This window comes from Hyaena hyaena, unplaced genomic scaffold (assembly GCF_003009895.1).
Source record: "Hyaena hyaena isolate Hyena2069 unplaced genomic scaffold, ASM300989v1 scaffold_1155, whole genome shotgun sequence".
NCBI lineage: Eukaryota > Metazoa > Chordata > Mammalia > Carnivora > Hyaenidae > Hyaena > Hyaena hyaena.
In genome coordinates, this window is record NW_024081784.1 from 491148 (window position 1) to 509841 (window position 18694).

Genomic DNA, 18694 nt, shown 5'->3' on the forward strand with positions numbered 1-18694 from the left:
GAGACAATGTTAATAGTCATGAACTACCAGACAAGAGTTACATTGCAACACACAACAAACTCACTCCCATGGACACAAGGATTGGGGCATCTCAATATACTTAGATTATGAATTATTGACAGTAATGCTGTAGATGTTGCTAAAAAATATTTATGATGCAACACATGGCTTAAAAAAGCAAAAATAAATACTTTGAAAATTTGTAGTCTTGTGGAAGAGAAAGACATTTAATTTCCTAAAGATCTATTAAAATTTTATGCACAAGCCACATTTCTTGTAACCCTCTTAACAAGTCATATGATAAATATTTTCTTTTAAATTTCATATAAAGGAAATGGGGCATAAATGACACTCGTATATGGTATTAGCTGCTCTAACCGTAATCTCTTGTTTGTCAAAAATGCCACACTCTCCACATTAATAGAAAATGAAAGGTATATAATATTGAATAAAGAATAAAAATTAAATGAAATGATATGATACGGCATTCAAAAGTAAGAAAACCAGAAAAGCCATCAATTATATATATATATATATATATTTAAAATAGGTATAAAGTAATATGATTAAATTCAACAAATAAAGTGTATATAAGGCAATGGACATTAAGGGGAGTAAAAAAATGGTAAGAGATTCTTCTATTTATTATCAGAAAAAAGAAAAACGCATTTATACCTTGAGGATAGTGTGGAATCCAGCCAAACCACACTGAATTATTTAGAATTAACTTTTGATGCCTTTTTTTTTATCCCATACTGAATTTCCATCTGAAATTTCTCTTTGACATGTGCTTGTGGTGAATTCTCATTCTTCATAACTCAGCTTTAAAAAGAAGAATTTCTTGAAGTTCAGTTAAATGTCAGCATGCACTTTCTCTGGCATTAGGTTTTGCGGTTTCTGGGAGGAAAGACTTTTTCGTGTACAGTCCAAATAGATTATTCCATGACTGTTGAAAAACATGTGGAAAATCAACAAAATAAAATGTGCATTGAAACAAGCTGTTGTTTAAAGTCCTTGGTCAAAGAAAGGAGAATTCATAGTAAGGTAAGAAGAGTTACTTTTTAGGAAAATTTTTCTTGAAAAAAGTGGCAATTGAATTGAGGTTTGCAATACAGAAATAAAACACATGTGTGACAAAGGCATTAATTGAGTAAAAGTACGAGCTTGAGGGGGTGTAGTGACATTTTGAAAACACTATATTTTATGGAAGCATTTATCAATTCAGAGATGAAGAGCTGGCTCATATATCATAATATTTGAGAAACAATTAGGTGAGAACTGTTAAATACTTTGTTCCTCCTGAAGAGCCTGAAATTAAGGCCTCCATTAAGAGTAACCTCGGGCTGCACTACACCAGTAGGCGGCGGGTGAGCCCCTGCTCGAGCTTGTAATAAAGACCCTTTTGTATTTGCATCAGTGCTGGCTCCTTGGAGGTCTCTGGGTCTCGCAATTCGGGCACAACACTCCTAAGTTTCATTATTTGCTTATATTGATTATACTTACAAAGTTACAAAAAAGTTTCTTCCCATAGTGAAAATGATGTTTTCAGTAGACATAAATGGAATACATGCACATAGCAAGGAAGGTGCTATGATACTTCATTAATAAAGAAAATAAGAACATTTAATATTATAGGGGAAAGGGGCTCCTGAGTGGCTCAGTCAGTTAAACATCTGACTTCAGCTCAGGTCATGATCTCATGGTTTGTGGGTTCGAGCCCCGTGTCGGGCTCTGTGCTGACGGCTCAGAGCCTGCAGCCTGTTACAGATTCTGTGTCTCCCTCTCCCTATGACTCTCCCCTGCTCTTTCTCTCTCTGAAATAAGTTTAAAAAATATTATAAGGGGAAATAATTAAATGAGGCCATGTGAAATTATGGAGTCAGAAACCTGGCATGATATCTCAATTACATTTTTCTCATCAGATGTTCTTTCCTATTGTTAAGATTAAATTACTAATATGCAGAAATATTCAATAAAAGAATATAAGCCATTACCTTTTGTCATGAAGAGTCACAGCACAGTGCTGTCAGAGAGAGGTAATCATATATTTTTGATAATTTTGACATGTATTTGTAGCCCATTATGTCACAGGGAATAAAGAATGTAAATGCAAATTCTCTTTACTCAGATTTCAGGAGAGTATCTTTTGAATTTGGGACATTGTCGATCTCTCTAAAAGTCTCTTCAAGGCTCCTTTCACTTCCTTGTTCCTCAGACTATAGATTAGTGGATTCAAAGCAGGATTGATGACAGCATAGAACAAAGAGATCAATTTATCACCTTCAGCTGAATATAGAGATTTGGGTCTCATGTACATGAACATACCTGTCCCATAATAAATGGTCACCACAGTCAGATGAGAGCTGCACGTAGAGAAAGCCTTTTTCCTGCCTTCTGCTGACTGCATCCTCATCACAGCAACCAGTATGCGTAGGTAGGAGAGGGTAATAAGGAGGAAGGGGAGCAAGAGGGTACCACATGCACCTATCACCATCATTGTCTCCTGCAGGGATGTATCAGCACAGAACATATGAAGAAGAACAGGTACTTCACAAAAAATATGGTCAACAATATAAGGGCCACATAAGGGAAGCATGGTGAAGTAGAGGGGCACCACTGAGGCAAAGAAGCTGATGGTCCATGCTCCCACAGCAAGCTGTACACACATAGACCAGTTCATGATGAGCAGGTATCGCAGAGGGTAACAAATGGCCACATAACGGTCCAGAGCCATGATTGCCAAAATAATGCATTCAGCTGCTCCCATTAGCAGGGAGATGTAGGTCTGAGCAAGACAGAGATCATAAGAGATAACTTTCTTAGGAGCAAGGAGGTTGAAGAGCATCTTGGGGACGACAGTTGTGGTGTAAAATATATTCAGAAAGGCCAAGTGGCAGAGGAAAAAATACATGGGTGTCTGGAGACAGGAATCAATTACCACTAAAATGATAAGAACTGTGTTTCCAAAGAGATTGACCAGATAGACCACAGAGAAGAGGAAGAAGAAGGGCATCTCAGTTTTGGGGTGATTAGAAAATCCAACAAGGACCAATTCGGTGATGGTGCTGGAATTTTCCTGAGCCATGTTGAGTGCCTATAATAATCAGGGAGAAAAAAAATGTTCCTTAAGGGCAATGAACCATAGATAAATATCAAAGACACACTAATTCTTTAACATTACTAAAGTGCTATTCAGGAGACTGTGTTCAGTAATTTGCCAGACTGAATTCTCCTCTCTCTCTCTCTCTCTCTGTCTCTGTCTCTCTCTTTCTGAAAACACATTTTAACTGAAATTTGAAAAATGTGATCATATACACTAGAATAAAACAAATTCTCCTCTACTGATATATTAGAATAAACAAATTCACATTTTAATTCCAAAATATACATAAACACAGACACAAATGTGCATATGCACACATGTGTATGTACACAAACATGCAAACATACACAAATATTGAATAAAATATTTTATATTGATCCTGAGTAATCTTGCTAAAATATAAAATGAGGGTTTTTTAAAAAAAATTTAATGTTTTATTTATTTCTGAGAGTGAGAGAGAGGCAGCGTGAGCAGGGGAGGGTCAGAGAGAGAGGGAGACACAGAATCTGAAACAGTATCCAGGCTTTGAGCTAGCTGTTAGCACAGAGCCCGACGCGGGGCTCGAACCCACAAACCGTGAGATCATGACCTGAGCCGAGCAGGACGCTTAACTGACTGAGCCACCCAGGTGCCCCTAAAATGAAGGTTTTGTTTTTTTTTAAAGAAGAGATGGCTATTCAACATATTTCCTTGTTTAGGTTATATGAGCCCTTAAAAGGAACTCGCATAATTTGTTAAAATGATTATTATAGAAAAATGAGGCAGCCATTTTAGGAAGTCACATGTGAAGTCAGAGGACTTTAATGAATTTGTTAAATTTGCAAGATAAATAAGTGGCAAAGATGGATGTAGAACTCAGACAATTCTGATAATATGTAATCCCCATGTTTGCCACTGTTCATCTTTCCATTTAGAGGTTAGAGACTCATTCAGACACACACATTTGTTCATGTATAAGGATATGTTGTGTATGCTTTGAGATTTAGAGAAAAATGCAGGTACATATTAGTTTAGACCTATTTTCAATCCAATATCCAACACCAAGACACAAATACATGCTCATAGCATGAGGAATAAGATATTCCATTTATCCTAATCTTTACTACTTTACATTTTTAAAGTACTGAATTTCAGGAAGTAATAAAAGCTTTCTACCTCAAATAATGTGCAATCCAGTCTCTTCAAAATAATGTGCAAAAATTTATTCTTTTTTTCTTAATAAACTCAATATTCTCTTCTTAGAGTTGTGTGAATATAGACTGTATACTGCACCAGCACACCCCGATACCCACTGACTGTATTTTCATGTATTCCCCCTTGCTTCCTCCAAATTGTGTTTTTAAATGTTGAAATTTATAACCTGATAAGGAATCACGGTATAATAAGGTAAATTAGTTATTGAGGCACCACTTCATTTTGACATGTAAGGACAATATTAGTGATATAGAAGCATATCTAACAGTTGTGTTTTTCTACTTTGGACAGTGTTGTAAATGTTTTATTTGGATTATGTCATCTGAATTATGCAGTGACCTTATGGGATGAGTTTTAGGTTTATCTTCATTCTATAATGAAAAAAACTGTACTTCAGAGAATATAATCCCTTACCAAGTATACACAGCTAGATAAGGTTTGACTATGAGTCAAGCAAGGGGCCGTAATTTTGATTCACACTCTTAACACAGAGCTTTCCTTACTATTAGAAATTTATACTACTTAGATTAACAGTAATATAACTACATTATCACTATTGCCTTTTCCACTGCATCACTCATAGGCATTCATTCACAAATACAAGCAATGACATTTCTAGAAATGGCAATATCATATATTTTTCATCCCTTTCTCAAGATTATACACAACAAAATTATAATATGTGGTCACATCCTTACAAAAGGGAGGGAATTCAGAAAAACATATCTAGACTCTAGAAAGGAGGGGCATCCGCGTGGCTCAGTAGGTTAAGCGTCCAGCACTTGATTTCTGCTCAGGTCATGATCTCAGCTTCCTGAGACAGCCCCATCTCAGGCTCCATGCTGATGGTGCAGAACCTCCTTGGGATACAATCTCTCCCACTCTCTCCCTGCTCCTTTGTCTCTCAAAATAAATAAACACAATTAAAAAATAAAGTAAATTATAGGAAGGAATTTACCATTTGGAGATTGTAGTCTGCCTTGACTTCTAGTTAAATACATTTCATAAAGTTGATAACTTAGCCTTCAAGGAGAAGGGATAAAAAATATGCTAAGATCTATTCCTGAATTAGTCCAGTTCACCTATATTTCATTATTCAGGAGTGTCTCAAGGTCCTGATTTTGCCATTCTTTGCATATACTTCATTTAAAAGAGGAATCTGCCCTAGCTGTCACTGGAGTCCGTGATCTCTGGACTCCCTTTTCTCTGGTTCACATTTAAACCACCTTTGCTGATGGTTTCCTCTTCTGAAGTATGGTAGGGGATTGGGTAAGATGATGTGGAAATAAATGTAAGTCCTGCGCATTTGTAGAGTTTAGAGCAGTTAATACATAGCTGCATTTCAATATATTAACAAATAATTAGGTCCCAATCCCTGAGGAACCTTGTTAGCTTTATGAATATGTGCTGGGTATAGGGAAGGGTGAGGAAGGGGGAGAGAAAACAATTAGGTGCTGCTTAAATGAGGAAAAGCTAACTTAACAATTCCAGTTATTAAGTATATGTGACTTTGAATTTCATCTCTTTGTCTATATGTCTATGTTAAATGTATGAAAAAAACTAATATTTACAGACTATTTTCATGAATGGGATTGGTCACTTATGTTTACTTTATAAATTTGGTATCTTGACCATATTTCAAATATGGGTATGCACTGGTATTTATAAGCAGGATGACAGACATAGTCCTGGACAAATGTTAGGAAACAGAGTTAAAAAAAATAGTAGATATTTGGCATTAATGGGTGAAAAATACATAAACCTTCTTGAAGGTAAAACGTTTGACTAAGAAGATGCCAGATCAAGGGGCTCCTGGGTGGCTCAGTCAGGTAAACATCTGACTTCAGCTCAGGTCATGATCTCAGAGTTTGTGATTTTGAGCCCTACATCAGGCTTTCTGCTGTCAGTACAGAGCCTGCTTTGGATACTCTGTCCCCATCTCTCTCTGCTTCTCCCCCGCTCACACTCACACTTTCTTTCTCTCAAAAACAAATAAACATTAAAAGAAGAAAAAAGAAGAAGATGCTAGATCAAGAAAATGGACAATTCATGGATTTGCAGAAGGCTCACAAAATGCAAGACCCCTTGGTTATCGTATGAAGAATCACTGTTCATACATAACCAAAACACCTTTTTTTTTAATGTTTTCTTTATTTCTGAGAGAGAGAGACAGCGTGAGCAGGAGACGAGCAGAGAGAGAGGGAGACACAGAATCTGAAGCAGGCTCCAGGCTCTGAGCTGTCAGCAAAGAGCTCGATGTGGGGCTTGAACTCATGAACTGTGAGATCATGACCTGAGGTGAAGTCGTACTGAGCCACTCAGGCGCCCCCCAAAACACCTTTTTATAACAGAATTCTCAGTAGAACTTATAAGTTAATCAATTGATACACAGGAAAAAAAATTAAACCCCAAAACTTTAATTGTATTGGTAGAATGGCCATATTGGAGGGCATAGGAGCTTGGATCATGGACGAAATGAACCTATTGTCCTTTTTGCCCAAATAGAACTTACTCTACTATATGTATACAGTGGGCCATGATGCCCATGTCAAAAAGCATAAGATCTATACAAATTAAAAGTATTTGGGATTAAACTGGTAACAAATTGCAGAACCAGTAGACTGTGGTGAGATCAAAAGCATCAATTGGAAAGCAGAATAAAAATATTTATTCCCACTGACATAAAATTGTCCAAATTGTTTTTTTCACTTAAGTGCTTTCCTATGCTTTATGCATCTAAATACCTTCCATTAAATCAAATGTTATTTAAGTGTTATTATTTGTGATGCCTTTCCAAATTTCTTCAGTACATACTTAGCTTCCCCAGCTTTTAAATTATGCCATCTTTTTGTTATATAGAGCTATTTCAGAGGCACATGGCTGGCTCAGTTGATGGAGCATGTGTATCTTGATCTCAGGGTTGTGAATTCAAGTCCCACATTGGGTGTAAGGATTGATTAAAAAATAAATAAGTAAAATATTTTTAAAATGAGCTATTTTATTTTGTTTATTTATTATCTATTGCTGGGTAACACACTTCATCAAATCGTAGCTTATAAAGCAAAACACAAGTGCATAGTTTCTGAGATTTAGGATGTTCAGAGCAGCTTGCCTGGGTGCTTTTAGATCAAGATCTCTCAGAAGCTCCAGACAAGATGTTGGCCAGGATGGCAGCTATCTGAAAGCTTGATTCATGGTGGAGGATCTACCTACGGGAGCACTTGCATGGTGCTTGGCCAGATTTAGTTCCTTGACGGCTGCTGCTTAGTGATCTCTGTCCCTAGTCATGTTGTCCACTCCATGGGATTTCTCATAATATGGCGTCACATTTTTTAATGAGTGCATTTGTATGGGAGACAAATGAACTCTATATAATATTTAATAACCTAAAGTAGGTAGTGACATACCATGATTTCTTTCTCATTCTATTGGTCACATAGACTAACTTTGGTGCAATGAAAAAGGGAACTATACAGATTGTCAATACTAGGCGATAGATCATTGGGTGGGCAGCACCAGGGATACTGGCTAACAGATATAAATCAATGTTTTCCAAACCTCCAGTATTACAGTGAAGCATGCTTGACATTGAAGGAGAAAATATTTCTCATTTTTCTCATTCTTTTTGTCTTTATTTCTGTTTTCTTCTTAAGAGCCAACTTCATAAGAGTGTTGTCTTTTTTTTTTTTTTTTTTTTGGAGTGGAGCATTTGTCATTGATTAGAGTAATTTTCCAATAGTTCACTCTGAAATTGTGGAATTAATTATTAGAGACAAACGAAACCTCAAACTAAAAAGTTATTATAAAGCATTCACTTTTCACTGAAGAAAGTGAGACCTTGGAAATATGCCAATTATTTCACTAAAGGGATAGGCACATAAAATTTAGGAACCCAGTTTCATCAGTGGACACATTTTCCCAACTTTCCCATTTGATAACATTATAACATTAGATTGAATTTAATTTTCCTTCTACTGTAATTTTCCCCACCTCCCAATGACACCACTAACTTCTATGATTTGTATTTTTCATTTTACTCACTTTCAGAATGTTCTTTCACTGTCTTTTCTTCATCCTCACTTTTACCCTAAGATGTGATATTTTTCAGAATTACATTCTCAAACATTTTATCTTCTCCTTGTACACTCTTGTCCATCTATATGTTTGCAATTACAAATATTTAGTTGAGTTTTAGCTTATGTCTATCTCACGGTGAGTCCATTGGATTCTAAAAGGTCTATAGGGAAAGTGGTTTTAATGTCTATTTCCATAATGACCATAGATGTTAAGCATATTTTCTTATGTTTATTTTCCACCCCTACATATTATTTAGCAAGAGGCCCATTCAAATATTTTGCACATTTTAAAAACTGAGTTGTGTTTTTATTGATGATTTTTAAGACGTCTTTGTACATTTGGATATAAGCTCCTTATCTGATACATGATTTGCAAATATTTTCTCCCAGTCATCACCTTAGATTTTCATTCTCTCTTTTGCAGAGCAAAAGTTTTTAATTTAATAAAGTTCAACTTTTCATTTTTTCTTTCTTATATCATGCTTTGAGTGTTGTACCTAAAAGTCATCATTACAGCAAAAGTCATTATAGATAATCTATGTTTTATCTCTATAAGTTTTATAATGTTGCATTTTATTTATTCATTTATCTATTTATTTATTTATTTTACTTTTAAATAATATGTAAGTTGAGTGTCTAGAATTATTTTTGTATATGGATATTAAACTATTATAGCATAATTTGTTGAAGACACTGCCTTTCCTCCATTGAGTCCCCTTTAAGACATTGTTGACAATTAGCTAGCTATAATATATAAGTGTGTATTTCTGGGCTCTTTATCATGTTTTATTGATCTTTTTGCTTTTTCTTTTACTAATGCCATTACAGTCTTGATTACTGTAGCTTTATAATAAGTCTTGAAATCAATTTGTTTAAATCTACCTAGTTTGTTCTCTTTTTTTAACATTAACTTGGCTATTCTATGCACTTTGTGTCTTACATAAGTTGTAGGATACATCTGTTAATGTCTATGAAATTGAACTTTGGGATTTTCACTGGGATTGTGTTGAATATGTAGATCAAGTTGGGAAGATTTGACATCTTGACAATACTGAATTTACCAATATGTAAAATGGAAAATCTCCATGTTTATTTAGATTTTCTTTGATTTCTTCCATCAGTATTGTTGTAGTTTTTCACATATAAAGCCTGTACATACATTGTTGGATCTGTGTATAAGTTATTTCACTTGGTATCATTGTATATATACCTATATATTTTTAAATTCTAGTTGGCAATTGCTGGCATATTCGATAGCAAATGAGGCTTGTGTACTGCTCTTGTACAACACAACCTTGATAGTCTCTTAATAGTATCAGAAATCTGAGCTGAGCTAAGAGCCATTAGATGTCAAGTCGTCAATTAAGGCCATGAGTCAAAGTGAAAGCAATTAGCAAAAGCTTTATTTACTTACTGTTACTGTAGTAGTTCAGGCAAAAGACAGGAAGAAGGTACCATGCCCCCAATAGGAAATGGTTTCCTATTTCCCCATGGAATGATACTGGGCCAGCATCATATGGAGCAGAGGAGAAGGAAGAATCATGTCATATCACCCATGTTGGGGAATGTGATCAAAAAGACATGACTGCCAATTGACCTGTAAGTTAGACCCAGGAGCTTGGAGACTAACCAGAGATTAGAGGATCTCTGCCCTGCCCTTGGAAGGTGGGTTCTGCTTGCCTTTCTGGCTCCACGAGGCTGCTCCAAGGACAAAACCTTGAGATGTAATATGATATTGAAAATATTTACATGGTATATATGTGACTGTGACCAGTTAGGGCCTCTTTATAAGCTTTTAAAATTTGGAGAGTGGAGACAAGGATCCATTAATCTTGCTGCCACCCAAGATAAGGCTCATATGTAAGTTCCCTTTGCTATTATTGAAACTGCCACCTACCAAACTGGAGTGGCCTGCCCCTTCCTTTGAGGGGTCCATTTCAGATTACACCTGGAGAGATTCCAAGAGGGTTGTGACCTACTCAACACCCCACCTCCCCAACAAAAGGCTTTTTTATTTTTTTAATTATCCTGAAGGCAAGGGGAGGGGTTAGCAGTTGTAAAGGACTGAATGATGAATCACAGTGGAGAAAGGAATCTTTGAGAGCTCCTGATGAGTAGGTGTCTCAGAGGTACCTGAGAAAGGTTTGGCCAAGGATCTCTGATTATGAGGCTTCTGAATAAAGATACCTGTGCTAGGAAAGTATCTATAAGAGCATGTTGGCTGGATGGCCAGAGTCCTTAACTGTAACTTTCCACTAAGTCTGCAGTGTGCCAGTGTGCTCTTCCTTCTGAGATCTGCCACGTAAAGCACTCATAATAGCCTGTAGTTGGACCTGCAAGATAACACATAGCATTTGGGCTAGGAGCCAGACTCTTCAACTCTACCTCCTTAGTTCCTTGGGCTCAAATGAGAAATAGGCTAACTCAACATTGAGCCAGATAGGTTTGACATTGAATAGCTGTGCCAAAAACTGAGTAATTAGTCTGAGGCCACAGAGAGACAATCAAGTGACCACCCTCTGTCCAGCCCAAGCAACAGGTTCTGTGTCACCAGCCTGGACCCTGACACGCTGCCAGGGTTCGCCACACTCCTCATGGACGTCTTGTTCTACTCCAGAGGAGTGACGGACCTCATGGCTTCCAGGGAGGACTGTGGCCACATCCACTTCTCCTTCTCCTTCATTGAGGGGTACATCTCCTTGGTGATGGATGTGTAGACCCAGCAGAGGTTCCCTAATAATTTACTGTTCACGAGTGCGTCTGGAGAGCTCTGGAAGATGGTGTGGATCAGAGGACAGCCTCTGGGATTCGATGAGTGTGGCATCTTGGCCCAGATCTTCGAGCCCCTGGCTGCTGCAGACATCCCCGCCTACTACATCAGTACTTTCAAGTTCAACCACGCGCTGATACCAGAAGAAAACATCAACGCCGTCATCAGACGCCCTGAAAGTCAGCCAAGCAGAGAAGCATTAGGAAGGCTTCTTCCGCTCCTCCCTGTCAGCCCCCTAGGCCTGGGCCAGGCCCCTGCCCCCAAGATTCTTTCACAGTTATTTTTCACGGCCCCAGGGACCCTCAAGACAACGCCTCAGGGAGACACCTCCGATTGTTCACCCTGCTGGGCCTGGGACCCAAGCTAAGGCCTTCCGATGGCCCCCTGCCTTCCTGGATCCCCCAGGCCCTCCAGAGACACCCCCCAGCTGCCTCTTCCCCCCCAGCCCTTCTCCAAAAAATGATGTCTGAGGCCCACGAGCCTGCCAGGTGATGGGCTTCCCCTCTGGCCTCCCCACAGCAGGGAGCACATGTTGAAGGAAGCAGGCTCCTCCTCCAAGACGATGGGGTTCTGATTCTCACGTCGTCTTGGGGAGCTGGCGGAGGGAAGTCGAGTTCATGAAGACCAGGGAGGCCCCCGTGAGGCCCTGGGGCTGGATGTGGTGGCTGCTGCTCTCTGGTTCTATCAGCTCCGGGCTGGTTTCCTCAGAGTGGAGGCCAGTGTGAGAAAGTGACAATCAAGGTCATCCCAAGAAGTACTACCAGGACTATCTGGAGGACAGAACTTAGCCATAAGCTCCAATCATTGCCAAGCCAGGAAAAGATACCCCATAATTAAGCTTTTCATCAGAGAACCTGAAGTCTTCCTTTATAAGCTGTACAATGAATGGGCTGTTGTATTTTGCCATTCCATTGATCCAGGTGCAGCACAAAGTGTTAGCAATTGCACTGACATATCTTGGCTGGCCATCAGGAAGCTGAGGACTGTGGTAATTAAAAACCCCAGGGACCAAAGAATTGAGTTTCATTCACTGTGCCTCCAAACTTGAGAGAGTGTTATTAATAACCTCAGAAAAGATCAAGGATAAGTTTTATACAATCTTTTCTAACTGAAGGACTCTGATAGTGGGAATGATTACCTGAATCATTTACTTGAGCAGAGTCAGCAACACCACCTGACATTTCCTTCTTTGATCAGCATGTGCCTGGTTTTGGAATTCCTTCCTTACTTGTCTTTGTGTGAGATTCTTAATGAGAGTGACTATTTTGATTATTTAGAAGTTTCTTATATCTGGCCTGTATGAGCATGTTACATTGCCAGGGAAAAGACAGGTGAAAGACTGGCATTTAAAAAAAAAAGAAATAGGGACACCTGGGTGGCTCAGTCAGTTAAGTATCCGACTTTGGCTCAGGTTATATCCATGCCTTGTGAGTTCGAGCCCCACATTGGGCTCTGTGCTGACAGCTTCAGATTCTGTGCCTCTCTCTCTCTCTCTCTCTCTGCCCCTCCCTTGCTTGTGCTCTGTCTCTCAAAAATAAATAAACATTACAAAATTTTAGAAAAAAAATAATATTCCAAGGTGGGACTCACAGTACTACGAGTGTAATAATCCCGACTACCGTGGAGATCAATTGACCACAAGTCCCTGCCAATGGGAAGATCGCTTAAGTGTAACTGAAAGGTCTATGTAAGGCAGGTGAAAGAATGGAGTAGGAGAAGGCTGCCACTATCAAGGACAAAACAACCCTAAATTTTTTCGTCCTTTTCCCATACATTCTAATTGCCCCGTCTTTGACAGGAGTGAGCTAACATCTTGGGAGGTGTTTTATTCTTACAATATAAGAGTTCAGCTGTGTCAACTCAGCGTCCAGATTAATAAAGTTAGAGTACATGAGGTATCAGAATATTCTATTTTTAGAAAAATATCCATTCATATTACACAGTGGCACAGCAGTCATGTTTATCTGTTGGACTGGACAATGAGTGACATATTCATTAATCAAGTTCAGGGCAGTGGCAATTGCCTGGGACAGATACATTGATAAATTTGGTGAGGTGGGAGTCACACAGTCTACTCTGTAGGAGAAAGAGAAAAGACACTAGATCTGCATGTCTCTGTCAAGCTTACCCAGGCTCACTAATCTGAAAATGATTAAGTTCTATCAGTTGGGGGAATTTTCCCTATCAACTGAGGCAATCTTCTCTGTACCATGAGGAAGTATAGCATATTTCATACATCCCCCAGTGGGGAAGCCACAAATGTTCACATATGGATCTCCTCGTATGGCTCAATAGCATTTCCTGTTCTACATACTGATAACCATCATGGGGCTATCCAGAGAAATGCAGGAGGACCACCTTAAGAAGATAGAAACTTCAAATTAATGGCCATCATTTTTAAAGTTTTTTAGGCAAAACTCATAACTAGTATAAACCCCTTATCTATTTAAATTTTCAGCAAGTGATCTAAGAGCATGGGAGATTATAAGGGGGGAAAAACAAACTTGTTTTTCTTTACACTATTACTACTGTTGGCATTTTTGGCCAACAAATGTGTGGGATTTTTTCACATCAAAGAATTCTCAAAATTTCTGTGGATACCAATTGGGTGTTCAAAATTCAATTCCATTCTCACACTACTTGAAAATAGTGTCAGATCCCATAGGTTAAAGGCTCCATCCCCCAAGACTGTTCACCCACCCACACACACACCCTTCAGATACAAATCCATAGTGATCTGTACTTCTGAATACTAGCTATATACAGAGATTCCCATGATTCCTTCCTTGAGTTTGATAATTTGCCACAGTGGCTCACAGAATGCAGAAAGACAGTTTACCTTTTAGACTACTGGCTTACTATAAAGGGACACAAATCAGGAATAATCAGATGCAAGAGATGCATAGGAAAAGTTATATAGTAAGGGACATGGAGCTTCCATGCCCTCTTCAAGGGCATTACACTCCTAGCACCTACAAAATGTCTTGACCTAGAAGCTCTCTGAACCCCATACTTTAGGGACTTTTATAGAAACTTTAATACATGGGATTAAATCATTGGCCATTAATGACTAAATCAACCTCCTACCTCTCTCCCCTTCCCAGTGGTCAGAGGGTGGGAATGGATGTTCCAATACTGTAATCACATGGCTCATTCCCCTGGCAACAAGTTCCATCCATAGGGGTTTTCCAAAAGTCACTTCATTAATAAAAACTCAAGTGTGGTCGAAAGGAAATTGTTATAAATAACAAGGAAATCCTTCACTCCTATCACTTATGAAATCCCAAGGGTATTAGGAACTTTGTGCCAGAAATTAGGACAAAAACCAAAGACATAAATTTTATTCTAAATCACAGTATCAAAAGGACTCTTGATTGGGGTGTCTGGGTGGTTGAGTTGCTTAAGTGTTCGACTCTTGATTTCAGCTCAAGTCATGATCTCATGACTCATGGGTTCTGCCCCTCCCGTCTTGTGTGTTCACTCTCTCCCTCTCTCTCGTTCTCAAAATATATAAATAAACATTTTTAAAATGTCCCTTTTTGTGTGCTGCACAGAAACTGAAGTGTCAGTAATGATAAAAGAAGAATTGGAGGAAGTGAGTGGATAACCTGATCAAACAGACAGCATAAATAAAAAAAAATGCCCCTTTAAGACATTGCTGTATTATGATGACAGGTTTCTCATTTGAGATGTGTAGTTTAGCCTGGGGTTATTTTCTCTTCTCTTCTCATCAAGCACTTAAGCATGTCCTTCAATTTTAATTAAAACATTTCATCATTCCTGACGCCTGGTGGAAATATGGAATATAAATAATTCACTGTATGCCCCATGATGGTGCTCACTGATGTGTAGCTTCAGCTCTAAATATTGGACTGTTGTCATATACAATGTGCTCGGGACACCCAAAGAGTAAAGAAATGTGTTCTTGTAGGGCATGACTCAAGTAGAACACATGAGATGTCTATGCCAAACATAATAAAAAATGTCAGTTGCAGTCAGAACACAGTGGAATCTTTGGGATGGGATGAGAGTTCCAATATAGCCAGTGGTGGATGTTCCAGTCTACAGGCAAGAGAAAACTAATATCTCTGTTCGACATTCAGGTAGGAGATGCTTTCTTCTTACTTAGACTTTTGTTCTCTCCAGGTATGCAACTGATTGAATGAGGTCCACCCCCCAAAAAAAGAGAGAAATTTGCTTTATTCAGCCTCTCAATTCAAATAGTAATCTCATTAATAGTGTTGGGAGAACTGGACAGCAACATGCAGAAGAATGAAACGAGATCATTTTCTCACACCAGGCACAAAAATAAACTCAACATGGATAAAGGACCTGAACGTGAGATAGGAACCTACCAACACCCTAGAGGAGAAAGCAGGAAACAACCTCCTTGACCTCCACCGCAGCAACTTCTTACTTGACACATCCCCCAAGGGAATCAAGAGCAAAAATAAATGATTGGGACCTCATCAAGATTAAAAGCTTCTGCACAGCAAAGGAAACAACTCACAAAACTAATAGGCAACCAACGGAATGGGAAAAGATAGTTGCAAATGACATATCAGATAAAGGGTTAATATCCAGAATCTATAGGGAACTCACCAAACTTCACACCCGAAAAACAAACAACCCAGTGAAGAAATGGGCAGAAGATATGAACAGACACTTCTCCAAAGAGGACATCCAGATGGCCAACAGACACAGGAAACAATGCTCAGCATCCCTCCTCATCAGGGAAATACAAATCAAAACCACACTGAGATACCACCTCACACCAGTCAGAGTGGCCAAAATGAGCAAATCAGAGAACTCTAGATGCTGGCGAGGATGTGGAGAAACGGGCACCCTCCTACACTGTTGGTGGGAATGTAAACTGGTACAGCCCCTCTGGAAAACAGTGTGGAGGTTCCTCAGGAAACTAACAATAGAACTCCCTTATGACCCAGCAATAGCACTGCTAGGAATTTTCCCAAGGGATACAGAAATGCTGATGCATAGGAGCACATGTACCCGAATGTTCATAGAAGCACTCTCCACAATAGCTAAAACATGGAAAGAGCCTAAGTGTCCATCAACGGACGAATGGATCAAGAAGATGTAGTTTATCTATACCATGAAATACTGCATGGCAATGAGAAAAAATGAAATCTGGCCATGTGTAGCAACATGGGTGGACCTTGAGGGTGTTATGCTGAGCGAAATAAGTCAGGCAGAGAAGGACAAATATATGTTTGCACGTATAGGAGGATTAGGAGGAAATTAACTGAGGAACCAGGGGGAGAAGAAGGGGGAAAATGGTGGGGGAAAGGGAGAGAGGCAAACCATGAGAGACTCTTGAATGCTGACAAAAACTGAGGACTGATGGATGTGGGGGGAGGGGGGATGGGCATGGAGGAGGACACTTGTGGGGATGAGCACTGAGTGTTATGTGGAAACTAATTTGACAATAAACTATTTGTAAAAAAAGAATAAAAAAGACAAAACTATATTCAGAAAAAAAAAACACAAATAGTAATCTCATTAAGAAGCAACTTCACAGGCATACCAAAAAAAATATTTGTCCAGATGTCTAGGCACATCTTACCCAATCAAGTGACACATGAAAGTAACCATCATACTTCTAATAGGAATGGGGGTCTAGTTTAGTATGGGAGAAATTCTGTTGGGGATTGGGTCAGTAGTAAAAAAGTGAGCAAATTTTGCTGAGTAATGCAGGCAAAGGGTAGGTATTTGAACATTTATGATGAGGAATCAGAGCACTGTTACAACATTGGCAAGCTTCCCATGAGGCATGAGGTATGGGACTAAGGATACTGGGGCAACACAGAAATTTCTGATAGGATTGCAGGTAGTGCTTGCCATCAGACAATTTAAACATTGTACAATCATTAATACTGGAAGGAAGAATAAAACACTAATATCTTATCAGAAGTATCAAGGGGCCCCTGGGTGGCTCAGTCTGTTGAATGTCCGACTTTGGCTCAGGTCATGATCTCACAGTTCATGAGTTGGAGCCCCACATCAGGCTCTGTGCTGACACCTCAGAGCCTGGAGCCTGCTTCAGATTCTGTGTCTCCCTCTCTCTCTGCCCCTCCCCCACTCACTCTCTGTCTCTCAAAATAAATTGAAATGTTAAAACATTGTTTAAATATAAACAACGGGGCAAAGTGTTGGAATAAGAAGTCCCGCCATTCCTTGTTCTCCGAACATAGCATACAGTCTAAATGTCTTTATGAGGATGCGGGGAATCAGTTCAGAAGGCGCAATGCCCCAAGAAGGCAAAGTCAAGAACAGCGCAATGAAACCCATAAGAGCTGTTGCATTGCTCCTGCAAAATCCCCTCCCCAAGTCAGCACAGCGCAATTTGGACAGAAGATGCAAGTTGAGGTTTTTCCCTTGGGAGAAATACAGAAGAGTGGCCAATGTCCCCGTGTTTCGGGGGGCTTGCCTGAGGGACTGCTTTCTGTCTTGCATGACTTGTGAAGTGATCATGGGGAACTCACAAGTATTGGACACCGTGAGGGTGCTGAGATCAAGGAGAGGACAGGGGTCTGTGACACTACCAGGGGATTTGCATTACCATGACAAACACCAGTGGGAGCCTGTTTCCTGGAAAAGACCCTGGCAAACATCTTTAACTAGGAAATTGCGTGCACAAGACCAGAGGAGATTTGTCCAGAAAAGTGTTCACAGGTTCCAGAAACTCTACCCAGGCTGATTGGTGAAAGTATTTCCCTGTATAAATGCAGTGGCAAAATACACCTTCTTCTCAAGTACACATGGAATATTCTCCAATGTAGATCACATGTTAGGCCACAAAATAATTATTTTCCCCATAACTTTTAATTATTTATCTTATAGATAGAAGTACTCAGTATTCCTTTTGGAAGAAATTTTCTTTGAAGTGCAGGTCTGCTTTGCTTTGCATTCTTTTTTTTTTGTTGTTATTTTTGTTAATGTACATTGTTATCATAGTTTTAGATGCACAGTTTAGTGATTCAACACTTATGTACAACACCCTGTATCATCACAAGTGTAGTCTTTGTCCCCATCACCTATTTAAACCCTCCCTCACCCACCTCCGCTCTGGTAACCATCAGTTTGTTCTCTATAGTTAAGAACATGTTTCTTTGTACTTAAGTTTATTTATTTTGACATAGAAAGTGCAAACAGGGGAGAGAAAAAGGGACACTGTGAATTCCAACCAGATTCTGTGCTGTCAGCATGGGGCTCAATCCCTTGAACTGTGAGATCTTGACCTGAGTCAAAATCAAGGGTTGGATGCTTCACCAAGCAAGCCGCCCAGGCACCCCAAGAATCTGTCTCTTGATTTGTCTCTCTCACCCTTTATTTTTTTTTCCTTTACTCATTTATGTTCTTTCTTAAACTCCACATATGAATGAAATCGTATGGTATTTATATTCGTCTGGTGGACTTATTTCACTTAGCTTTATACTCTCTATCTCCATCCATGCCATTGCAAATGCCAAGACTCAATTCTTTTTTATGGCTGAGTAATATTCCTTCTTGATTTACCTCTCTAACCCTTTC

General features: G+C 39.1%; 1 protein-coding gene across 1 annotated transcript; it reads right to left on the reverse strand.

Moving 5' to 3' along the window:
- Window positions 1-2131: 2131 nt before the first annotated feature.
- On the reverse strand, window positions 2132-3085 carry LOC120224297 (olfactory receptor 2A12-like). The gene has a single exon (XM_039222546.1). It carries the CDS (start codon window positions 3083-3085, stop codon window positions 2132-2134), a length of 954 nt encoding a protein of 317 aa, XP_039078477.1.
- Window positions 3086-18694: the final 15609 nt, after the last annotated feature.